Consider the following 26224-nt stretch of genomic DNA (forward strand, 5'->3'; position numbering starts at 1 on the left):
ATATATTATTATAATATAAGAGGCTTTACTGTTTATATATAGAAACTAAATCTGCCTAGCCCTATGCCGTTGCCATGTGTTCTACTCGTCAGGTCTTATGACCATTTTTTAGCCTATTTCATTCTACCACCGTACGCGCTTCTGTCTACTTCAAGTTAAAACCAGTTTCTTGAGAGCTTTCTTGCTGCCCATGTGATTGCCCTACGTAGCACGCCAAAAGCATTGATGGCCTCGTTGTATATATTTCTGCCGCGTTCGTGTTTGTATATAGCCTAATCTTTCTTTTTCTGCCTTCAGATCCTATTAGTTCGGGACAGTAGCAGTGTGAAGGGCTTGAAGAATTACAAGAGCACGATGTAAAAACTAAACTATCATTTACATGAATGTACTCGTGAGATCCTAATTTATTCTTAACGATGACCGTGTTCATTCTCAATTGAGACAAATACCGACGTTATTTTTAAACAGTATTGGCTTGTTCTGTTTCAAAGAGGGAAAGCCGCGTTTTATAACCCATTATGTTTCAGTGTGTAGAAGAAGTACAAGAGAATTACGAGTAATAACTAAACATTGGGTAATTTTTTTCCGAAGTTGTGACACTAACCTGATACGATCCAAACTGCAACAACAGTTAAACCTCTTAGTTGACCCTTCAGTGACTAGTCATTCAATATCGTTACATAGAGGCAGTAAAGTCAACAAGACCCGTTCAACACTATACATAAAATCGATATAGATATGTACAGAAACGTCTACATCGATAATCGATGCTTCAATTCAGCTGCAGAAAAAAAAACGAATCAAATACATTATATAACCTAGGTGAGTTGTAGTTACAGTATACGCAAATCACTACATTTACAGTGTATATTAACTGACGTATGTCGAAAAAGCTACGGATCTAAAACCTTACGGATGTTATCAACTTCAAGTTGAACTAGCCATGGGATGAATTCGACTAGCACGCTTGTGTTGCCCAGACCCTACTATTTATGACCCTGTGGTGCTATCGTGATAAAGCCTTAAAAACGCATGGAGGTGGTTAAGGTTCGAAACAGCGATTAGGCACACTTGGTTCCGTTCTGGAAAACGTCAGCTGTCTGAAGCAGTGCGCAACGGCTGTATCGGACGCGAATGCTGGAAACATTTGTTTAAATCAATTTCTACCAAGTATTTGGCTAGAAATACAACTCTTCTCATAGGTACTGTACTAAGACAGCAACGCTACGAAAATAGGCCCATCTGTTTTGACCTATTTGTCGAGAAATTTTTAATTGTTATCGCCAGTCATTTCCAAGGCCGCTGTAGCGTTTGACTTGGCACGCTTTCAACCGTTATTTGTAGTTCTTGGATCGAAACATTTTTATGAGTCAAAGTTGGGTGACCAGGTGTGCACGATGGATGCATCTTGCGTAAGTTAGGTAAGCACACTCCAGTTCTGAATGTACCTATTTGACAGAAGCAAAATACCCTATATGTATCGCTAACATAGAGTACATACATGTTGCATAAGTAAAGAGACAAATCGCTGCTAAAACACCGATAAGGAGAAATGCAAACGCCGCTATACTGAATTTCCATCTGTAATTGGTCATTCCTGATTACATCTATTACCTGTGATATTGTTGTTGTGGAACGGATACCTATTCAATCATTTGTTTCGCTTATAACGAAAAATGTGCTCAGTTTCGGTCGATCAAACCGAAAATAAACGTTGTTTACTAAACACCCAAACGATTACGATATGAAAATGGTAAATTCTATTGTAATCAGACGTTACATTCAATCGTGTAACATTTAGGAAAAAACAGTAATGAAGCATGATGACATTCTATTAAATAATCATAGCTTACCCGATTGGTACGCGCGGCCTCTTAGAAGTCGATAACGAATGCTTGACACTCCCCAGACGACCTTGCTAGTTAGGTCAATGAATGGCCACCGATAGGCGCAAACAGTATCTTCATAATCGTCACGCCTTCTTATATTTCTGCTATAACTACACAGGACATTATTGTATGAGTACTCCAAGTCTTCAACGAATAAATCTGATTGATTGTAAGCTGTTCTTGACTGAATCCGCTCTGACTGTTAATACTTGCTGATGAATTGATTCAATCAGCACTAGATCTTAAATATTCTATATTGATAAATAATATACCCGGGATCATACCATTATCGAGGCAAAGTCCTCTGGCGTGCGCGTGGCGCGTCACGTAGCTGTTTGTCGTTACGAGACACTTTCGACATCTTTCAGCACAAAAGCGCTCGAGTTGTTGTTGAGGTAAAGAGTGAGTGCTCTTTTACAGGTACGATCACTGGCTGCATTTTTTGCACCGCCTTCCTGGTTTAAAGCTCCATCTTCGTGCTTGCAGTACCTACCAAGCAAGATGAATCCTGACTTTGAAAATGTGGCCAAGTTGAGATATCAGTAAGGCCTTTGTTTTCTTCAAGTGACACTGGTAGTAGTACTATTTGATGGCCATGGTTTTTCTATAATGACTCAACTCGGGTTGTTATTGTCGCGAACGTGATTGAACGATGTTGACAGAAACTGATCAGTTAATCCCACGGACTGCGTTCCTGCCACCAGCTGCTGCCAATGGCAACGCCCATTTCCCGATGAGATTTTCTTGTCGGAGAACTTCGTCTCCGGTAGTTATCTCTCGCGTGCGCGAACAATTCCCGATTAATTTTGGCAAGCAGAATTGAACTGCAGTCGCGGACAGGGTAAATGGTATCAAGCAAAATAGTCGCAGAAAGGGAGCAATACCTACTCGCCTCTGTTCAACTATGCTAACGCCTGCGACAGGGACAATGGCGATAGTCGGTCGTGGCATTCTACTTCACTCATCAAATGTTATTTTTGGTGTTTCTTTTGGTGCCGGAACCCGTCGAGTTCGAATCGAACGTTGGCTAACAGTTAGTAATGCCTTTCTATTTTTCGACTGTGCACGAATAGACAATGAATACCAGCATAAGGTAACCCAACATGAAGATTATACGCAGAGCTTGGCAAGGACGTACCTAAACAGGAAGTCTGAAATGAGAGACGTCTTCCTGAACGGGCAAGAATATCTATGCGTATGCGGGAAGGAGGGGAGCTCTCGGTGCCAGTGGCTTCTCAGGCAAGCAAGTGCCACGGCCATGAGGCTTTGGTATGATGAATAGCATTGTATAAAGCTACCGTTCAAGAAGCTACTCAAAAAGTACCGTTACGACACAGTGAGTACAGTCAATGGACTAATGACAATGGCCGACGATTTCGAATAAGCCCTTAACCAAACGGAGTATTAAATTACATTAATATAGCAATAATTTACTAGGGGCCTTGATTTAATCGAATGCCAGGTATTGAATTTAAGTAGTTTAAGCAGTAGGAGCGGATTTTTTTACTGCGTGACGAAAATAATCAGTATGTTGAAAAGTGCAAACTAGATTTTAGACAATTGCCAGCTGTATATGTGCCGAAATAGAGAAATCAAATCCGGTAAAAACACAATGCTTTTTAGATTTGTGACGAAGACAGCGGATTTGGTTTCTTCTATTGATTTATCGCTGTTCTGTTACGTCTCCGAATTAGCGGGAAAAATTTGGTTCGTTTTGGCCGTACAAAGTGAGCCCATGAATCCAGAAACCTTGGAGCAACTTTGGTGGACGCGTTTCAATGAAGTCCGATGCAGTAGCAGCCAGATACATGGATACACTATGTGTGCAATAACCGTACTTCTTCTTTACCATTATAAGACTATTCATCTTCTAGACCTTACGGGTATAGCGAGTGTGTTATGTACAAATAAACGCTTTAAATATAATGCTAATAAGCATTTTGAGAAGGTTTGTTGTGAATAGAAGTCTCAATATCTCCACTATTGTTGCAAAGGAACTGTTGTTAAGCGGGCAGGAATGTTCCGTTAACATTTGTAATGTATTTGGCACAAGCGAAAACAGTCTGCAACAACGACGTACAACCTTCTCGACCCCGTGAGCATCAGCACCTCCTGTCGTGTTTTGAATAATCAGCTTCTCTATTCCTTACCGGCAAACTGGCAAAATGAAGCCATCACTCTCGGCTTGCTGAATCGAACAGGGCAGCGATGGTGGCGGCAGCTGGTAAGAAAACGAAATAAGCTACGCTGCATTCGAATACGAATTCTTTCCTGATTTCTCTCTGTATTTCTCTCGGTCAAGATTTACCGGTAGCCCAGTTGTGTGAGCAGGTCAGGTCTCCGCTGCGGCGGCCCAAAGCTAAATGACCTAGGACTGGTGTGGAAAAAACCTGTTACTGTTCGAGTATAGCAGTGGTTTGGCAACGTTTGGACTGCTTCGAATTGCCCACAGGCTAAATATCGATCTGGCTTGTGCATTGTGAGAACGATTTTGCGGGCTCGTATGTAGCCTCCAATGCTCGCTATAAAAACGAGTATCTATTTTCGTTGTTCACACTTGGCGCGCCTAGCGCAGAGTTCTGAACTCAGCATTTCAATTATATACCGCTACAAGGGATATCTCATCATTAATCTAAAAACTAAACAATGCAAGACAAACGGTCAACGTAATAATAGCTTCAAAGTCACCAAAAAAACCATAATTATTAACGAATGTATAATAATTTTATGTGAAATAATAATTAGTATTGATGTTTTTCTTGCTCCGCGATAACTATTGTATGACACAATCAGTTGGACTAGTTTTCGTGAGCGAAACGTATAAAATCTATTGCAAACATACTACTTTCGTAGGAAGATAGCCGACAATAGCTCTCTCTATTCGACAGGAACGCAATGCAGATAAGGCAGGCAATGATGGTGTACGTTCCATCACGCTTAGGATTGGCAAGTGGTAGGCCCCTGATGTTTTTTTCCTTTGCTCTGGTTCCCTTTAGCGGGGCTTTTGTACAAAGTACATAGAGATATTACCGTACACAGAAATGGGCGTACCCAGACCGTACAGAGACGTGGCGCGAGACCTGTGTCTTTGAAGCTGTGTCCGTGCGTGTGTGCGCGCATGAAAGTGGCCGCATTAGTAAATATACACAAGGGCCTATTTGCTGGCAAGGTGAACGACTGGAAGGCTGTGAGCGAATGCAACGAGCTGACGAAGCGTAGCCAGGGAAAAGACGCACGCTGGTTTGCTGGTTCATTTCGCTTTGTCAGATTAATGGACATCCGTACGCGAAATCAGTGGATAGATGGCTGTTTGCAGCGCTTTCGAAGAACGGACAAAGTAGGCGAAATAGAAGAAGGGTAACGCAATAGAAAACGGCTGTACAGAGTGTGAGCAACGCACGGCGCGCGGCTCATCCAATAATTTATATGCTTGTACAAGTAGACAAGTGTGTCATCATTTGGGGCAGTGTCGCGCTACTCCAGTAGCTTATGCTGTTTATGAAATGGGCATATCACCTATCGACATAATCAACGATATCGTTAACAGATCAGGTCGGAATGGTGGACACGAGATATATATATTATACGGCAGATATTATTACAATCTAATCGGCACCGTACATGGCGAAATAAAAACATTTGTAAGAGTATGTTGATGAGCAAACACACACAATAGAAGCGAGAGTGATCTATAAACTCACGATCAATGTAAATAATAGGTGCGCTATCTAGGTAATATGTTAGGCTCTTATTCTTACAGCTGGACGTTTTTTCGGCCAGACCTAATGCATGCGCTTTTGCTATCAAGCACCTAATCATCGGCTCTTGAAAGATGTATCAGGTCAGGTAGCCGTCTCTTTCATATCCTGTTCCATTTTATGTTTGGCGGTATTTCGTTGTTAGCCTTAAAGTACATTCGTAATGCGAGCGCTTCTACTGGACCATTTACAATATTGTGCCCGCTGATACCTGAACCGAGGCGCCTCTAATGACCTTCTTTTTGAGTCCTTTCTGTGACAAGCCGATGTGCCTATTTCAAGAAAAAAGTAATTCGTATTATTAATTGTTAGGTTATCTATATGTCATGAAGTAAGCGTTCATGTTTAATTAATTGTTCGTAACAGCGGAATTTGTTAATGAGGCTACTTCGGGCGATCGCCGAACGAGACGTGCAAACATACGACTCTGTTAATCATTATGACGTGTAGCTACTTCAAAAAAAATCGGATAGCCAACCAGTTGATAGATGGTGTGCCTGTTTGAAGCTTTTGTCCTTATTAACCCTCGAGATCGCCGGTCGAGCCTTTACCTTGCCGCCTTTGTGTCAATAACTAGAGCACAGAACACCAAATAGAAGGTAGTTAGCCAGTACTGCCGTTAAGTATACTTCGTACTAGTTTACCGCCTAGATGAATAAGACTTCTAGCTCAGGCGTCATAGCTGACGGGAACACAGACACACGGTCTGGTTTCGTGTTAAACGTTAGTTTTTTTCGCGATATTTACTTCAATCGTTTACGCCATTTGGCAACATTCACTGAGCTCGCAATATAAGCACTCCAGAAGCTGGCTAAAAGGACAGCATATGCATGTAAAGGGGCCAGTTTATAAAATCCGTTTCAATATATTCTGCTACCGCAGGAATGACAGAAGTCGGGTTGTTCAAAATAAAGTTAAATGGGTTCCAGACAGTCAGCTGACGGTTCTAGCAAATAATGTTGCTGTTTGCTATTTATAACAAAGGTAGACGTTGGTCTTTTTCTACAGAAGGATTATGCCGTTTATGACATCGATTCTGGCGTCCTGCGTTATCGGAAGCACCATCAATAATACGTAGGACTATAGATATAGTCACATTCTGGCTCCATATAGATTTTACGAATGAGTACATGCGCATATGTCTATGTATATATACACAGCATTAGATGCAGAGTGAAGCGTATGACTGTAGTGAAAAAAAAAATATTGCGTTAATTTGTCGTTTTGATCCATTGTCTTTCCTTGTCGCGTTTTTAGCTGACGTCTTTGATGTCATCTCCACGGCCGCTTCAGAGGACGGGGCACTTCGCGAGGATGACGATGAAGAGCGTCGTCATTCGAGGTCGACCACATGTAGAAAATCGCGTCCGTTATTCCACGAGAGCAGCGGCAACAACAACAAAAATAGCAGCAGCTCTAATACAAATGGCGGTTACAGTAATACCTATACGAATTCTTCGGTGCCGCACTACTACAACTCCAATAACGGTAATCGGTCCGGAAATAATTATCAGAAATTTCTTACGACGGATTACGGAAATAGGAGATGCGGGGGTGACGATGCCAACGGTCGAGCTGTTTGTGCTGATGTGAGCAACGAACCAAACGATGCTCCAAATGCAGCTGGCAAAAGAGCGTCAGTAAATGTGGCGTTTACCTGTCACGGCGAACGCAGGCAGAACCGACAAAATGGCGGCACCTCCAGTTACGAGAATAGCATTGGCAACTACATGAACAGTGTTAACAACAACAGCAACAATAGTGGTCGAACCAATGAAGACTGTAGCGGAGAGCGCAGTGGCAGCAGCTGTAACAACAACCGCACTAGTTACAGCAGTGGTGATAGGACATACCATCAGTATCGGGACCGCTTCCATTACTACAACGTTACCAGTGACCGGCCGCAGACGTATAACAAAAACAATCGAGGGAAAACCAGTTTCGGTTATTGTTCGACTGGCTATCACCATCAGCAGTCGCAGCATCAGAGCGAATTCAATGGAAACTATTCCGACCAAACGAATAGCTATTACGGAAATGACCGCTGCTGTCGTCGATCACCTGGCGACTTCGGCGTGAACGAGAGAGCGGAGAGCGAAAACTACGAATTTCGAGAAGATCGCGAAGACGGAGCTGACGACAACAGCGGCGACCGGAAGCACGTGAATAATGACGTGACCGATGGCTTTGTCAAGGACCAACAGTCGTCTGGTGCCGCTTCCGCCGCTGCTGCTGCTGCTGCTGCTGCTGCTGCCGCCGCTGGTGCCTCCAACAGTGGACCTTCTGCAAATAGTGACAGTAGGAGCCACACAAGTACGACTAGTACAGTTACGAACGGCGAGCGAGACGAAACGAGTAAAGGCCAACAGCTGAATTGTTACTTACACGATCACAACAGCAGCGGCAGGCATCACGATAATAGATATTACCACTCCAACTACGGGATAAACAGCTGTCATAGAAGAAACTATGGCGGATTGACGTCATCGTACAGGAGTGCAGGTGGCGCCACTCATGATAGCTACCGAGATCATCATCACCAGCAGCAACGACAGCATATTTCGTTTGCCGACGACAAAAACGGCGACGGGAACCGCAGCGCTTATCAACAACATCATCATCATCCTCAACAATATTATCACCATTTGTATTACCAACAAGCGTACGATGAGGCGTCACTGACACGCAACAACAAGAATAGTAATCACAACGGCACGTACTTTGATCCTGAAGTCTGCTCGGACAGATATAATAAGGAGAACAACTCGACAAGTAAGTGGTAACAAAGCAATTATATTCTTAATAATACCTGTCATTTGTAAATGCCATGAACGAATCTGTTTTATGTGGCATTTTATTTGTTGCATCCAATGTCTTGGATAAATAGAAGATATTGTTTATTTCGCTTGGATTTTTTTTATATATAAAGCTTGACTGGCGAACATATTTTCTGGGGAATAATCGGATAAAGGCTACATTTCGAATTATGTAAGTACGTATATAGAACATAATATATTGGATATGGGGGGTGAGAGCAGTTCCCATTGCGCAAAATGTTTCATTGTTGTAAAAAGTACCCTTAATGCTGTAGGAGATGATTCAAAGGTCGATGGTCCCAAATGTAAAACTTTGTACAAACGGCTTTCAACCTTGCTATAAAATCTACATACTTTGACAATGAAGCCTATTTTCAAAGGAAGTGCAATTTACGAAATACACTCTAACAAGTGTTAGACTTTGGCTATTGTTTCGAATGGCCGGTAATTTTTTCATTTGAGTGTAACGTCCTCCGAGGTGCGTTGTTTCTCTTCTTTTTTGTTTAACAATGAACGTTACGTTCTGAGTATGCATCTGCAGACTAAAGAATAACAATAAATAGCTATAAATTTATATTAATTTGTAATTCAAATCTTTTTTGTATATGAGTATTTAATTGGGAAAACGCCTCGGTAAGTAAGTACTGAGGACGTATCGCAAACTATACAATTGCACGATTAATCATACTTGTTGCATTAGTATTGCAATAAAGCTTAGCTGAACTCAATTAAAAACAAATTGCTGAAGTTAATTATTAATTAGCAAAATAAAATCAAAATTGGTGAAGTCTGTTTTAGATGAAATAGTATCAGATAAAATGAGCGGCCATTTTTAAGCTTAATATCAAAAAAATACAGCAGAACAAGTACTGATTGTTTTTCTAGCTAGATGGCTTTGAGGTCACATACTTCAGGTATGACGAGAAGCGTTAGCTTTTGTGTCGTTTGAAAGCTAGAAGTAGAAATGTCATAAAATTGTTGAAGTGTCTTAAATCGGACTCAAGGGTAAGCATTATGGAGGTGAGTGAAATATCGGCAAAAGTTCATTTATTCGATGTTTTATTACGATAAAGCCATAAATGCTGCCCAGGCCCATAAAAATATGCTGTTTATGATCAAAATGCGTTGTCGGAAGGAACGGCCTGACGATGGCTTTCTTGCTTTCGTTCTGGAAGTTTCGCTCTGAAAAATGTTCCTCCTGATGTCAGTGAATCACACACAAGAGTTATTTCTGAAGCTCCATACTATAATAGTGTGCAAATAAAAGATATAATATAATGTGTTTCACAGTATGTGGCAAGCCCAAGCTGATGCTACGTATGCGGTGGGATTAAAAAGGAACCGACTTGTGCTCATCTGACAAAACAATCAATTCAGACCTTTTCTATGAACAGGGTTACAAAGGTTAACCGTCGTTAAAGACAAGGCCTCGTTCTCCATTGCGACAATGCCAGACCACATGCATATCTCTAGGGATCCGGGAAAATTCAGAGGACCTAAATAGGAAATCTCCATGCGTAGACGTGCGCGCGTTTGCTGTGCTTTTAGCCAACTGTTGGAGCACTTAGATTGTTAATTACTAAAATGGTTTTACCAAAATGTCCCGGGAACTGAATCGGGAAACGAAAACAGAATACATTTTTTAAGTATCCCTTGCACGGTTCAAGAGTAAATTTACAATATGAAACGTAGTTCCTTAACTTTCAACAATGTTTTCTTAAGTTTTGGTTCGAGAAGTTCTTGTCACTGACCCACTAATTTCGATTACAATAGCATCGCTCTAATTACTACAACGATGTCGCATATCGACTACTTTTTGTATATCTAAGGCTCTACTTCTACTACGTATCCGTACGCAAGAAATAAAACGCATTTTTAGTGAAAAATAGTCGAAAAATCTAGAGAAAAATGAACTCTTAACAAAGTACCTATATCGAACTTTGAAGAAGAAAATGTTCAAAACTCAGAAGGAGTTAGTTAGCCGTGAACTAGATCTAATGAGAATTGTTAGGTGGAGCGTATGTACAAAAAAAGAGCAGATTCCGTAGTTATCTTCGTATTAGTTCCTTGTAAGACAAATATAAACCGGTAAGCGTGTAGTAATGAGAAGAAACAGTAGATTGTAATCGGAACGAGGATTCTGAAATCCTAAATTGCTCTAACTATACAGGCGATGGCGATAACATACGGAGCGTTTTCTCAGCTAGAAAAGTATTACATCCGACTGGAAGTCACCATATGACGGAAAAAATATCTCAGTGGCCCAGCTTGGCGCTTGGATTTCGAATTAGATCAAGAGCAACCCTAACGAAGATTTAAACATAGGTACCTGCCGCCTACAGCTAACATGAGACCCTTATTGTCCACGGAAACGATATGTGTATTCAAAAATATATGCTCTAGTCGTAGCGCACCACTCTTCAGCCTAGGTTAAACAAGTCGATCGGAGCTTGAATTAGTTGACAGTGATCATCCGAACCATCACTGTTACCCAGATCCTACAAGGGAAAAGAATCCCGTATCGTCCAGGTGAAGGACTTGACGGGCCGAGACTAAATTCGTACTTGCGGTCTTGACTTGCGTATCGCGGATAACTATTTATTGGTAATAAATATATGATGACAATTTTTCATTCTGTATGTTAAAAATAAATATTTCGAAACAAAAAAAAGAAAGAAGAACAATCTGATTTATGTTCGGCAACTAGTCCGGAGGTAGTTACGTTTGAATACGCATTTGTTGGATAAAGGAGTAATATTCATTACACGGAAGGTTGCATATACGGTTCAAGATAAATTCCTCGAAGAAACGGTTTTACACACGCTCTGAGGCACGGCCGCACTTCAAATTGCTTTCTTCTGAACTCTAGGCGTATGCATTGAAGTTGCATGATTTACGAGTAATTCCTCAACCCTAGGTTATAGCGACACTATTACGCCATCTCCTCTAAATACGAACTAAATACCACGTACGTCGTCCGGCGTTTGTGTGCATACTGAGCACAAGCCACACTGCGCAACTTTCTAATTGCAATTCATTTCCCCTTATTTTCTTTACAGCGACCTTGTCGGTCTTGCGAGGTTTGGTGTTAGCGAGTTTCCCATCAAACGCACACAAATAAGCCGTTTTCAAGGCTCATGTTTCCAGATCTGCATAACAAATCTGATTTAGATACAAGTTAGATAGGACGATCCCCATATCACTATGTATAAGAGCAAAATTATCTCATTTTAAAAAATAGACAGTTTTTCTACAACGACGACGACGACGGGATCAGTCGTTTCACCTCCATCTTTCGAGTTTTACGTTCGGTATTAGAGTTATACATTCCGTCAGACGGCTGTCTCCGTGCACAAAACGAAATCCGTCTATCTATGCCCGAGTTCAAACCTAGACCACAATGTGTCTTAGCAAGCACATACGTTACTCGAAATGCTACTTAGCTGTCTCAGAGGGTGACATCATAACCAGCCAAACGCATTATAACCATGCTAGAGCTTTTATATGGTGTCCTGAAAATGTCCCAAAGAGGTGCCTTTTGTGCTTGTTTTCGATAGATAATACTTTCGTTTCAAATGGATGGAGCCTCAGTAAAAAAAGGATCGTGTCTATTCGGAAAAAGCCGGCTCCCTTGCGATCTGCGTTTCAGCTGAGTTTGGTCGTCGCATTTCTGAAGTCTCGTTGTGGAAACATCGTGTAACTTCTTAAAGAAGGTTATTGTTTTCGCCCTTAGGGACTATGGAAGTTATGATGAGAAAGAAGAATTTGCCGATGAGTTCAGCGTATAGGTGAATGTATTTGTAGCACGTGCCAACTATACTGTCTTCTTTCAGTGCACGGAATGAGCAGCTGCATACGGCAATTTGCTTCTGTAGGGCAAACGTTGCAATGGTGTTTATTTGCGGACATGTAAAACTAGCTAAATGATGTTGTTTACAATTGTGATTCGGTGTGTTAATGTGTGGCAGCTTACTTGTCATTTGTTTTTGCTTTTTCCCAGTCGGTAAAAGATGTATACTTTGTGCTTAATGCAATAAATTACGGTTCCTGCTTAAGAGTCGAATTCCTCTGAAGAAGAATTGTCTTCTTGCACTTTAAGCTTCTACGTTCAGTATCAGTATGTGAACAATGCGGCTCCATGTACGACCAAGCGAAAACTAAGTATTTGGTATTAACACTTGCAAGCTTAACAAGTTTTCGCCTTCGACAAATATGATAGGATCAATAATTGGTGTGTCGTTTGCGTGTGGTAGAGTGAAGAAGTGTTACATTATCTGTCACTAGTGCAAAATATCAATAAATCTGATGCTCGAACCATGAAGTCTCGGTTCTGACCATCCGCCTGATCATCATGGCCATCATTACACTACCTACCCGTAACATATTTGAGACTGGCACTACAGGAAATGGCGCAGGTCGTTAACGTTATACATACATTTAGAAGGCAACAAAATTGCCTCGTCTACTGAATCCTTCAAAAAAAAAAAACGATAGTTATTAGTCATGTAAAAACAATCCGGCAATTAGTACGAATTATTAAAATCCAGATAAGCCAGTAAAGCCACATGCATATATATATATATATATTATTTTCTTGCCATACATTGAAGAGAAAAGACGTGAGCGGCTGGATCATAATTGGCTAACGCAACAGAAATGGGTGCAACCCGAGACCGCTACCTTATTGATTACTTTATCAACGGAACTATACTTATTACTTTATTATAATTATTTTGAAATTGCGGAGACGCTCAAGTTGACGTGCTTTCATTTACTTGTAAACAAATAATTACGTACTTACTCAAATATTGTTCTAAAGAATAATTTGCATATCTGAGTAAATTTGCACTATTCTTCGTAAATAAAAACAAAAAAATAGATTTCAATGTTATGTTCTCTCTGGGTAGACAGCTGATTCAGTCAGAGGCTTTATACTGCATTGAAATACTTTAGGACATATATCTCCTGTGTTATTTTTCTTTCCATTGATGGGTTGTGCGATGCACGGTTATTTACACTCGACAAAGATACGAAACGATGCAACCAGGTAGCTGCTCCACAACAAACAAGAAGGTTAAGAAGAGGGATGCCGGTTAGGTCGGACTGGAAGAAAATTGATAAATCCTTCTATGGGCTACACTGAAGTTCGAAAGGGGAAAACACTCTGGGCGAAGAAGCAATACGTCGTCCTTGAATTTCTACTAAGACAGTACCTGTTTGGTCTCGTTTCAGACATGTCAGAGACGTCTACGAGGACCGCAAACGCTGAAACGCTCGTCGGCCCGCCAACTGGTATCTACATCAATGGTAAGAGCCGTCGTATGAGGGTGTTGACATACCCAGGAGAGTCCGTAATATACACTTGGAGATAGACGAGAAAATAAATAGAAGAAACGGAAAGCTATCGATGTCCGCTAATCCTCGAAGAAAATAGAAAAAGAACAATCTCTATTTGCAAACCTATACGAGACTATCGAGTCAAGCAAAACGTCTATAAATATGTCTGGATGAATTCGACGTATGTCGTTCTGTATACACGTTATCTAAAAACACGCTACGACGCTCCGCTTCTCTCTTCACGGTATCGGTGTTGCAACAAGGCCATCCGGTGGTAAGCGCGTTGTCTGAAACCGTAACTCAACAGTCTGGAAGATTACGACAACTGAAACAAGAGGCAGCGGATGCCGACGAAACACAAAACGTTGCCGAGTTACGCGAGATTATCAGTCCGTTGCTGGCTTATCCTGATCAACGAATTTCATCTTATATTGTGCTTACTGATTCTGAATTTTAAGTATAATGATGACTGTTAAATCATCGGGTGTTAATAATTGGTGTGCAAATTTCCTGCTGACGCATGTATGCCCCAGCGACAAACCAACTACGTGGTAATTTCTCGCCAAAAGCGTCGGTTTTCTTTATTCCTTTTTAACCCATTTTATATACATATACGTATATATACACCGCTTGAAAAGCTCGTGGGCTCTGGTACTTCTACGCACAGCTCTAAATCCTTTTTGAGGTACCCGCGGAACAGACCGTTTTCGGTTGAGGCGTTTCCTGTTTAATTTTTTGGTATTACGTAGTGATACGCGCGCAAGCGAGGCACACTGTGATCTTCGCTGGCCGTAGTTTACCTTGCCACACGTGATTAAGTACTTCTTCTTCTGCTGTAAGGTTTCTTCTGCTGGTGACAAAACCCGCGTCCTTACAAGTAGAGCTCCATATTGGTCCAGTTAAGCACCGGCTTAAAGTGATTTTATCAATTGCCCACATCGAGGCATTTTTTTTTATTGACTTGCGTGCTTTGTATTGTACAGTAATGGCTGCAGAGGCTCCATATCTAGCCTTGAGTTCGGTCTTTTGCCTACAAAAAAACGTCAAGAAACATTGTAATATGAGTGGTAAAACATTAAAACATAGATGTTCATACTGGTTTCATTTTTTAAAGACAAACGATTAAAACGTATACTTCATTTTTACAGTGTACAACAGGTTACGGATTTTTCAACTCGTTGAGCTTCTCAGCAAAGACAAAGTACGAAGAATTCAGACTGTTTATACTCGGCGCTGCTGCGATCGTCTGAGGAACATTTCCTCGAATGTCAGATTTGAACGACGAAAAGGATCGTAGTGTTATTTTCTCAGCGGAATATTGAACCAGTCTGTATTAATTTTCCTATAGTAAACGTGTGACGGCTTCTCTGTCCCCTGTGCCAGTGAACTGTTTGTATTCTAAATCTGGACATCGATTCAGAAAATTACGCGGATAAATGAGCTCGTTTAATAAAACTCGATGTCGGTTATGGCGGCGCCTTCGAGCCTATTATGCTATAAACATGTTAACAAAGTAGAAAAAGAAGTTGAAGTGTATTAAGACATGTTGGCGGCAGATATAAGGCACCACCGTAGCGCTATTCCCTAGTCGTAAAAGGGAAGTTCGCGAATCGAATCTAGACAAAGACAAATACGTTTCGTATTTTTTTTTATATACTCAATATATTTTTTCTTGTATATATACACTCAATATATTATTTAGATTACTAAACAGAATATTATAGCTACGTTATTAGAAGAACTGTAGTGTTAGGCTAGTGACTATTACGGGCATCAAACGGGCTCAATAACTTTGCTCCACTTAAAGCCACAAGTATCTCAACTCACCTCACCTAAATGTCTTAATGCTATATCTTAATTGTAAAAATATACTAACTACATGAGTTAAAATACACATAGCAATGCAAACCAGAAGAATATGTGCTCATGCTGATATTGATTATACATTCAGATGAAGGTATATGAAGGGATGATAAATAAATTAAAATGAAGAGAAAAGTCGTCGAATAGGAAAAAAAACGATGGTATGAACTTGAAGATAAGCCGGTGATCCAACTCGATCTTACCCTGTGGCACAACATAATTTTTTGCGCGCATACGACAGCTCAGCCGCGGTTTGTCCAGTATCAAGTTTTGGAGAGGGTATTTGCAATGTCTTAACCCAAACCTACCCCCATCTCAGCCCACTTTCGTTTACTACAATAAATCTATCCTACGTAGTCCTTGAAAGTATTTTGTCAAAACAATTCTCAGCTATCGTACTATAGAAACATCGGTTACTGACGAATTCTCCGTTCCGATCACGTTCATATGAAGTTGATCACTGCCTATGAATGGTAACGCTAACCTCTTTAAGTTGCTGCGCCAAGATCCCAAAACATTTTAAAGAAACGTTGTACAGGCTAACGCGTATACTTGAAAGAGTCATCGAGCCCGGAACAGCTTTGATGCGTCTTCGTATAATGGCTGGGGGCGCCAAAGCTTCTGCATTGGCTCGATTAAAGATCTTTTTTCATTCAGATTGGTATAATATCTCCTCAAGTTCGACCCACGAACATGAGCTAGAGGCAAAGTCGCGTTTGCTTCGAGATGGTCGGGACGATTAGAAAGCACGAACGTTTTTTTCTAGAGAAGAATTGTACTCAATTTACACTATTGCGGTTTTACCTCAGCCTCTGTTTTTGTCGAACACGGCCATTGCTGTACCTAGATCATCGTTTCCGGTTGTAGGAAAATCAGAATATGTCATCTATGATTGTGAGTATTTATCGTGTACGTACGGGGTCAGCTCTTCCTTGGGCACCGAGCCTGCCGTCATACCTCTTAAAAATACCTTCTTGTTTGACGATAAAATCAACAGTAATGTACAGCACGCTACGGGCGACGGTCCTTATCATTGACAATACACACAAGGAATGTCCTCACAACAATGCAGTGGGCTTCTTCAAAATATGTATCTTTTGTCCTAAAGTCTGGAAACTCTTCGGTATGATTGTCTATAGGCTGCGTATCTAATAATGCTTGTACTCTACCGATAATGTGAGATTCCCTCTCTCAATAATCCCTCTCTCAATAATAATAATAATAATAATTGAAGTTGGCAATCATGGAAACTCTTTTTAATCAATTACCTCATAGTCTAACACCCACTTGTTGAAATTTCTATGAATATATTTGAATGCCTATAAATGCTGAACTCCCTAGTGTTTTTTTTCATTGTAGTAAATAACTGTATGGATATTGTATTAAAGATATGAAGATGCAGCAGTGTAGCATAAGTAATGTGAAGGCTCGATCTAATTCAGAGCTCTAACAGGACATTTCACATCGCACGGTCTTGGACTAGAGGAAACGTATGACATTTGTAATACAATCAGCCATGCCGCCTCTAACAGAAATAAAGTCATAAAAAGCTCAACAATGTATTTGTGGTGTTGTAATTTTGAATTTCTATCCGCAAAACAAGAACTGATAGAAATGACTCATGTTTAAACTAAATCGCCCCTGGCTCCCACACCCATTTGATAAAAAAATCAAAGCAAAGAAGAGTTTATAATTCGAGGAGTAAGCCATGGGATTCATCATAGCACAGATTTCATTTACCGCCATAGCTTAACTAATAAGAAAAATAGACCGATTCTTTCGTGGCGGCCATTTTAAAGGGGAAATTCAGTTGAGGATATATCCAATGAAAAATATATCCGTTAATTATCTAGGCGCGTATTCATTTCAGTGCTGAATCATCAGCAATTTCAGTGCTGATAGTGATTTGTTCGCCTGCATATTGTGGATTTGTTTGACGCCTAATATCCTATTGTATACTGTACACACAGGGCGGGCTAAAAGTTACTAGGGAGTTTGAAAAAGATCTCTTAAAAATTGAGTTGTATAGTCTGCATCTTCTAAGGTAGTGGGGGATGCATATATTGTTGCAGTGTGGAACGGGTTTGATTGTGCGCCCCCACTGATACAATACCTGATGCGCTGTACCAATAATATAGCATTATAGGAATATATTAATGGTATTAGGATGCCCCTGTTACAAATGTACCGCATAATTTAATCTGTTCGTTACCGTAATAGTTTGCGTCTCTGCTATTTTTTTTTATAAACGAAGACTCTCTAAGCGTCAAGAGACATTGTTCAGACTGTCCGCTAGCTTCTGGCCTACTCTGTATGTTATAGACTCGATCAATAGATTGACTAGCATCCGCAATACAAACACTATTTGCCCCACGTTCTAATTCTCTGTTTTGCAACATCCTTCCTTTCTATTGTGGGAAACTGCTTTGATAGCGGCCACTAACCATCTTTATGGGGGCACAATTCAGAATTGAAGGAGAAAAACAAGGACCAACTGCGTTCGGATGCTAGTACTCTGAAGAATCTAGCTTCTTTGTTTGTCGTTTGTTGTAGTTACTCGCGTTGCCTTTGCGACTGCTGGGATAGTTACTATAACCGTGTGAAAATCTTTTCCATAATCAAGAGACTATAGGTGCAGCAGCTGCTGGCTCAACACGTGCAGAGGAGGGAACACCTGTCTATCACGTGATAGCATGACTAACTGCCATTTTGACGAGACTGCGACGTTAATCGGATTGACTCAATAAGAAGACGAAGAAAAAATGAAAGCTTGCGAAAATTAGATACCTGTACTTTGCAATACCATAGGCGTTCTGTCTAATTAAAAGATAATGACTGTTTAATTAGTGCCACTGTCGGGCATGTTCCGCAGTATGCCAAGTCATTTACTATAGCTTGCGAGTGAAATCTCTACTATATTATATATATAAATTATATATATAAACGCTAAATTACGATAAATGGCCAATGCTTTCACAATCATTTCAATATCTTAACAAAATAAAAGCAAACTTTATATTTATTATATTTTTGAAGTAGTACTTAATCTCAGCAGCTATAAACATACGAGGGGTTTTCCTGTAAACGCGTCTGGATCATTTTTGGCTTAATTGAAATGATTTTTATCGAAAAAGCAAATAAAAGCGTTGATTAGTAAGAACTACTAAGAAACGTTTCGATCTTGGCGCGCGCTGCTTTAGCTAGGCTTTATTTCAGGTAAACTAAGGTACCTAATGGATCAAAATTGCAGTGAACGAAATGTCGGATATTTAATTCCGCCCAGAATATTTCCGAAAGTTAAAACCCTTTTAGATTACTAGAGATATGATTGAACCGCACAATATAGCGTAATAGTTTGACGATAGAGCTACCATTCTGAACACATTAAACCAGAATATAGGAAGTGGGACAGACTTGTTTACTGGAACCGAGCAGACCTATTTGAAGATAGGTGACTTTAGGTCTACTGCTGTGTGTCGAAATCTTGACATTGCGTCGCAACGTTGCAATATAAGTTGTGATTTCTCAGTTATGAGCGAGGTCTGCCAACTAAGCGTGCGTCCAGGAATAGTAAATTGAAACTCTAAAGAGCAATGATGGAAGAGTGAAAACTGACCGGTGTCTAGCATATAATTGGGTGTATATATCGAAAACTACTTCAAGCTGCAGACGATATAACGCGGCGAAAATAAGCGAAGGTAGCGAGCGATATGGACTCGGACATAAAAATTGCTCCAGCTTTGAGAGTTATGAAGTGAATTTTTATCTTACACGATCGATGGATTTCATTGTAGCGTTGCCACAGGTTCGTCCATCTGTGCAGTTCAACATAAATATTTTCTGATTTCTTTTACGGAGTATTTACAGTAGATATTTACGATCTATGAAGTGAGTAGTACTGCAAAGCACCGTTCAATCAATGGCGCCATTTGGCGCTAACCGATGATTACTCCACCGGCACAAACGGCGGACTACTAGCCGCCACTGACCGCATTAAATACAATTGACTGCACCGTTAATGAATGCGGGTTCCATCTCATTCGATGGCAAACTTTTTGTGAGCTCCACGCTATCGAAGTCAATTCAATGTCGGAGCTTAAACTCATGTGTCCATACACAGTTTCCGGAAGAAGAGATCACAAAATGTCGAGGCGTAGATTGCTTTGTCCGCGCCGAGTATAGCATTTACTATTATAGGACCTGTGAGAACTGACGACTTTTTTTTTCTTCTAGTTCATCCGTTATCTGGTTCCCGGTTTAGGTTTAAGGTAATCGAGTAGTTAGTTGCTCTGAAGTATTTACTTCGATCAAAAACCCACTTTTGGGAAAGACTGCAGGTTAAGTCAATATCTAAATTGTGTTGAACTTATTTTACGGATAGAACCTATATTGTTACCGGCATGATTCGCTTGGGGTTGTGCTGCCCTTCCGTTAGAACAAACGTTTCCCTTGATATTGTGTTCTATAGATATGAAAACGTCTCGTAACCTTACGAGGCCTGGATAGCGTGTTCTGGCAGAATGGCAGCAACTTCTTTTCAGAACTGCAATTTTCCGTCCGAACATTGTTCAGGACAATGAACGTGTCTGCGTGACATTGTCCTTTCCGATAAGCAACGGTTAGAGGTAGTGGGGAAAACGTGGCCGTGTTTTCTCTTCATGCGAGCGAATAGACCGACAATTTACAGATTTCGGAATGTTTACGTTGTGTTATTTGCGAGCAGTTTATGTATGTACAATCGAACTCCGTTACTGCAGCACAAGATAAGAAGAAAGCGCGTGCAAATACATAGTATATAGCCGATAAATTTCACTTAACGAATAGCAAAGATCGTTGCAATGTTGAACAAAAGAAGTGAGCCTTCGTACTCCTACGCTATACTCCGTGCCAAGGGCGTAACCGGTAATGCGGTGCGCGTTTAAAGACGTTAGATACAATGCGATATGAATTGTTTGGGCTTGAGAAGAAGTATAAGTCAGTCGATCTTCCAACTGTTGATCGTATGTATTGGTTTATCGGTATTCAGTTGACAGCTATATACGATCGACCCTTGCGTTAGCACAAACGCACGAATGAAAAGGCCGACTTTTTTTTTATTACAATTAATTTATGTTTATTAGCTCTATTAAATTAGTCTACAATTATTCGTCTCGCTCGACCTACAGTTACAATTACCACTGTCTCAGCCGGTTTCTGACGCCGATCGATGTTTCTTATCAAAGAAGAATACTGGATAACATGTGATCTTTGGAATATTGTTTCGATGCAATAAATATTAATAAAATTACCTTCCATTTTCGTGTGTAGCACTAATCCGATATCTGAAGCAACAATAAAACAAATTTATAACAAATACAACAATATCACAGATGTATTTGCGTCTTAGCAGAACTGTGGCGTGATCAGATAATCAATTTTTCTTGGTAATGAAGACATTTCTTGAATATGAGCTCGTGCCTGACAAAACTACCTGCTCTTAATTTAGTAGAAACATTACTATCATATCAATGCGATTAAAATTTAATTTATGTTGGCTTCAGTAGCTGGCGCTACTGAAGCTTCTGAAGCCAACATAAATTCTTCTGATATGAACATGAAGGAGCCATACAGTCTAGACTTGTACTTCTAGCGAGGGGTCAGGGAGACGAACAAATAATTTGTAACGCGTTTTACCACAAACAGTTACAGGCAGGTATAACAGCTTGCAAAATTCAACCGTATTTAGTTATATTTAACTAAATTGAACTACCAAGGCAACGAGTAATTCAATTTAGAATATAGGGCCGATCAGAAGAAAAAAACATCTTCAGCTTTTGTCGAACGTCACACTATTAACTTATGGCGGGTAGGCATCCTGACTGAGGACCCTGTAACAATGCTGGTATAAATTCGACGTCGCAAATGCCTGATCATTGATCGATCTGTTTAATAGGTGCTTGGCTTGGATGAGGCAACGAATTAAAGCAGCAGGGCAACTGAAGTTATTTAGAACTACGTTGCTAAGCGTTGGAATTAATCAATAAAGGATAGAGATAGTTTTATAAATAATACTAGTTAATTTGGCAAGTTTACCCGTATAGGCGAGGAGTGAGTGCGGGTGATTCGTTAACCGCGATTTCTTTGTTACGGGTTTGGCTCGAGAGAGATGTATTTTCTGAGCATATCGAACTTCATTTTATTCAAGCAGCAATTTCCCATCGATTGCTGAAGTAGCCCCTAAACAGCATCTCGTCAGCGGATGTAGTATTTTCTTTTCGTTTACGAAAATGTAAACCAGTAATTGTTCCCTATGCGATTCCTCTATGCACTTCGTCGCAGAACTTCTCGGCTATCGATGCGATCGTGGCGAGCATATGACCGCTGACAGGGGCTGGTATTACGGAGGCGTCAATGACTGCTAAATTGTCGACTCCGATTACATTCAAATGGGTATCTACCACTGCAAACGGATCGTGAGGTTGACCTATTCGAGCTGTTCCGCCAAGATGCCAAGCCGTCTTAAGAAAGTGCTGAACGGCGCAACGTGCGTACCTAAACGAGTCTTCAGGACCGTGACAGCCTTCTTGTCGCACATCCATCCATTTACCGCCAAGCTTAGCGTAGGCGAGAATTCCAATTTTGCGAGCAGTTAAATATAGCTCGGCGGCCATTTGAAGGTCGCGCTCATTGCTAAGAACGTTCAAAAAGATTCGCGGGTTAGAATCAATATCAAAATCACGAAGCTTAATGCGCCCTCGGGTAACTGGGTGTAGTATTGTCGGCGTGAACAGAATCGCTTCCTTGGGTGTTAAAAGACTTCCGCCATTCTGGTTAATAAAGTATTTGTTCAAGTCGGACGTCGTAATGTAAGCTGCGCGTAGGGTTGAACCTCCCGCAGGATGGTTGGGGGCACATGTATGAACGAGAATTTCGAAATCGGGTTGACACGTCTCCTGAGTAATACATGTTGAGTAGGAGGTGTTCTTGCTTCGGAAAAATCCTAGTGCATTAACAGCGTATGGGTTTTTTATTGCACCTGTTCCAGTTAGAAAAAACTGCACCAGATCACTGAAGGCAACATCTACAAAGCCTTTGCCCTTTGGAAACACAACTAGCGCTGTACCTAGGTCATAATGGTCGTGTAAATTTCGACCGACCCCTTCTCGGTGCAGAAGAAGCGGAAGATTCCATTTGGTGAGTTCGTCCAGAGGTCCAATGCCAGAAAGCATGAGTATTTGTGGCGTACGAACGGCACCTGCCGCTAAAATGACTTTTTTATGGGCGAAAAAGTATCGCCTCGCTCTATTTTTCATTTTAACTATGACTCCTCGAGCGGCAAGCTTACCGTCATGCCTCTTAATTATACCTACTCGTTCGACCATTGACTCAAGAATGATATGCAGCCTGTTTCGACGGTCCTCGTCATAGGCAATCGGCTCAAGAAATGCCCTGACCGGAGTACTTATGAACCCGGTGTGCTTCTCTACGGCATGCGTTGCACTCCCAAAGCCCAGGAGCTCTTCATTATGATCGCGAACGATCTGTGTGCCAGTTACATATGCAGCTGCTTTCAGAAATGACTGTTTATATTTCATGTAGTAATTTGGGGTATCTGCGTGATCGACATGTAGCTCGCCTGAAGTTCCGTACAATGGAAGCCCCGTCACTGTGCCCTGAGCTTTTGTGTGCCTCTTTGCATACTTTCCTAAGGTGTCATAATCGAAACCAGTTGCTCCATAGACTTGAATCCATTCGTCGAAATCCGCCTTTCGGCCCATTGAATACACGTGGGCGCTTAAAATTGCTGATCCTCCCAATGTTTTGCCGCTGTTATAGGTAATGGCGTGCGTCTTCCATTGTAGATTGATGTCTGAAGGTTCAGCCACATAGCGGAAATCATGCGAAGGCTCGGCCTGATTCAATGCATTCAAAAGAGGAACTCGCGTTAGGATATTTGGCAGTGCGCCTGGTCCGTGAATAAGAAGAACCGTATAATGCCGTGAAAGCCGGTTGGCCGCTAGACAGCCGGCCATTCCGCCTCCTACAATGATGAAGTCATATGACGCCCTCAAGAGTTTGTGATTGGTCTCAATGGGAATCCGCTTGGTGTTGTAATCTCGAATTTCCGGCCGAGTAACAAATACAGATAAGAATGCCATGTGTATAAATGGAATATAGTAACGACCCATACCTCCGAGACCCGCATGATAGAAAAGCTCAGTGATTCCGTTGAAGGCGTAGAACAATGCATGATTTATTGGGTAGACGACGTGATCAATTACGGTATAAAATACTGAAGACATGGCATAGGCTTTTGTCGAACTTCACCGATTAAGACGTTAGCAGGCGTTAGATACGAGAGGTCGAGTTGTCGTTATATTTAGTAGCAAAGTTATTCGTCTTTGTTATCTGTTAAGTTGTCCCGCATGCTTCGCTCTGTTTGATCGGTCGTCATTTCACTAACTTAAGCCTTGGTTCAGCTGGTTATAGAGATCCTTAAAATGACGGCTACGTGTTCTCCATCACTCCCACTTAATATTCCGTTGTACACTGCACATCGCTGCTGCACAGAAATAAGCAAAACAACCGAACATTATACCATGCACAGTATGGGCAAACACAACTGCCTCGACCCAACGGGTCCGTTTTACACCCGTCTGACTTAATGTTGCAGGATCTAACTACTAAATTAAGCGTATCGGGTCGACTAGGATTGAAGTGCTACCATTTGGGCGAGTGCATGCCGCGTAATGAAAGGAGAGGGAGAAATAGGTTTGGCTGCAATATTGCAATGGCAATATGGAAGTCGCAACAATGTCAGCGAGCAGGCATTTGCGCCTCTTCATATTGGTTAGTCGTAGAAACCTGCGTCGCCGTATCGTTTCCGTGTCGTTAAATTGCGTCGACATAATGCGAAGAAAGAAAGAAAGAAAGGATCGGTGCTCGAAACTTCCTTTTCTATCAAAAAGTTAATGCTCAAGAATGCGCGATCACGGTTAGTTTTTTGTATATGTGTGTGTGTGTGTGTGCGCGCGCGCGCGCGATTCAAACGTATTAGACAGCATAGACAGCAGTTGGTTTCAAAATGACAGACACGAAAAATGCGTTTTAAGGCGGTTGTCGGGTAGCACTTCCTGGGGGAGAAGGGCACGGAAGAAAACGATCAGAGACTGATGGATGGGCCAATTTAAAAAGCGTCTAATCGGTAGTAGCAGATGTTTTACAATGATTCCACGCAATTACGATAAGAAAATGCTACGGCGATGTATTTTTAGTGCACATCTGATGAGTACGGGAAAGCGGTCTATAATGCCTGCGGCTATTCACAGTGTTATATCAATTTTGAAATGATCGAGGGTCAGACATAGCAACAAAAAACGATAAGCGGTGCTGTTAAAGTATCATCATTTGATGCTGTCCAAAGCCGGGCAATCAGATCGTGAAACAAGTATCCGACTCCGGGACGAACTTGCAGTCTGAATAGCGCCACGGCGTAGAACATACTGGGAGCGGTATTTCAAGCAGTCGATACGACGCGCAGTGAAAATGGCAGCTGATAGCTTCCCCCCAGCAGCGACATACGTTCAATAAAATGGATGTTTCGGTCCAGCAGGGTCTTTGCTAGGACGCCAGCTTTTATACTGTAGACGATAACCCAGATCCAATCGTGGCTATTTCATCGATTTCTCCATACTGTTTTCCCTTCTTTGGCTGAGTTTGAAATACAACTATTTTCTAGCCACGAGTAGTCTATTAGCTGAAAGATGCGGCTATTGAAGAATATTAGTATGTTGTTACGATCCCCTTTAAGAAGGACAGATCAAGATAGCTTAGTTATCGAACTGTTCTCAGTTTCGGTCCATGTAGACCCAGTCCGCGTTACCCGATCATTTTGTTATGAAGAATAGATGATCCTATTTTTCAGTAAGCGATCATTATAATGAAGAAAATAAACGATCTTTTGAATAGAATTCATTAAGTAAACAGGCTTAATTGAAAAGGCATTGCATTAGCGGATGGAAAGGTAATAAAAATTATACTGCAACAATATATATGTAAAACTGTTGCAAAGACTGATATCGCCGTTACAACTAAAGCCGTCAGATAGAACGACCGAACAGTTATCAACTTTAATTAATGCGTACGTACGATTTTTGTTATCGCATCGTTAGAGTTTGAATATTTATTTATTCAGACCTCAGATCTACATCAGACTGCAAATTCAAATAAATAAAGATTTACCGATACGCCGTCGGTGCAGACGGATTCAAAAATAATTGGCCTGCAGAGGTTTGCCAATCATTCTATTGAAAATTATATCATTCTAGTTGATCCCTGCTAAATTTAGGTGTTATCCGTAATTGTCACTGCTGTGGCTAAGACACTTTTGCAATAAATTCGGTGTAGTAGAATTTTTTTTATAACGTTATTAAAGTACGCCAAGACGATAAACACCGCAAAGTTACTGTAAAATACTTTCATTATACTTGTGGCTACTTAAGCTAAATAACGTAATATGACGATGCCGATTACGTCAGGCTTTGAAAATAAGCTATTTTTTATTATTCGCTAGTGTACACAG

General features: G+C 41.0%; 3 protein-coding genes across 13 annotated transcripts in view; 1 reads left to right on the forward strand and 2 right to left on the reverse strand.

Annotated features, from left to right (window-relative positions):
* LOC111245871 (gamma-aminobutyric acid receptor-associated protein-like 2) overlaps positions 1-26224 on the reverse strand; it is a 56333-nt gene that overhangs the window by 7325 nt on the left and 22784 nt on the right. For 2 of the 6 annotated variants that reach the window (XR_002671508.2, XR_002671509.2), the window contains exons 4-8: positions 7501-14830; positions 6126-6220; positions 4732-5919; positions 2174-2378; positions 1854-1999 (exon numbers count right to left, since the gene is read on the reverse strand). The gene's annotated coding sequence lies outside the window, so the exon portion shown is untranslated. The remainder of the gene's footprint in view (positions 1-1853; positions 2000-2173; positions 2379-4731; positions 5920-6125; positions 6221-7500; positions 14831-26224) is intronic. The other 4 variants (XR_015321856.1, XR_002671510.2, XR_015321858.1 and 1 more) reach the window with 4 other exon arrangements.
* Positions 1-26224, forward strand: part of LOC111245864 (uncharacterized) — a 136695-nt gene that overhangs the window by 6772 nt on the left and 103699 nt on the right. For 4 of the 6 annotated variants that reach the window (XR_015321854.1, XR_015321855.1, XM_086981001.1 and 1 more), the window contains exons 1-3: positions 5878-5935; positions 6905-8419; positions 13696-13770. Coding sequence is in view for 4 of the 6 variants with exons in the window: in XM_086981001.1 (XP_086837127.1) it covers positions 5878-5935; positions 6905-8419; positions 13696-13770 (1648 nt within the window). In the remaining 2 variants the exon portion in view is untranslated. Of the gene's footprint in view, positions 1-5877; positions 5936-6904; positions 8420-13695; positions 13771-26224 lie in introns of those variants that run through there. The other 2 variants (XM_086981002.1, XM_022794775.2) reach the window with 1 other exon arrangement.
* Positions 14896-26182, reverse strand: LOC111245866 (glucose dehydrogenase [FAD, quinone]-like). Its single transcript, XM_086981004.1, has one exon. The coding sequence runs from the start codon at positions 23943-23945 to the stop codon at positions 21951-21953; it is 1995 nt and encodes a 664-aa protein (XP_086837130.1). The 5' UTR covers positions 23946-26182; the 3' UTR covers positions 14896-21950.

This window comes from Varroa destructor, unplaced genomic scaffold (assembly GCF_002443255.2).
Source record: "Varroa destructor unplaced genomic scaffold, Vdes_3.0 BEIS01000002.1, whole genome shotgun sequence".
NCBI classification, from domain to species: Eukaryota; Metazoa; Arthropoda; class Arachnida; order Mesostigmata; family Varroidae; genus Varroa; species Varroa destructor.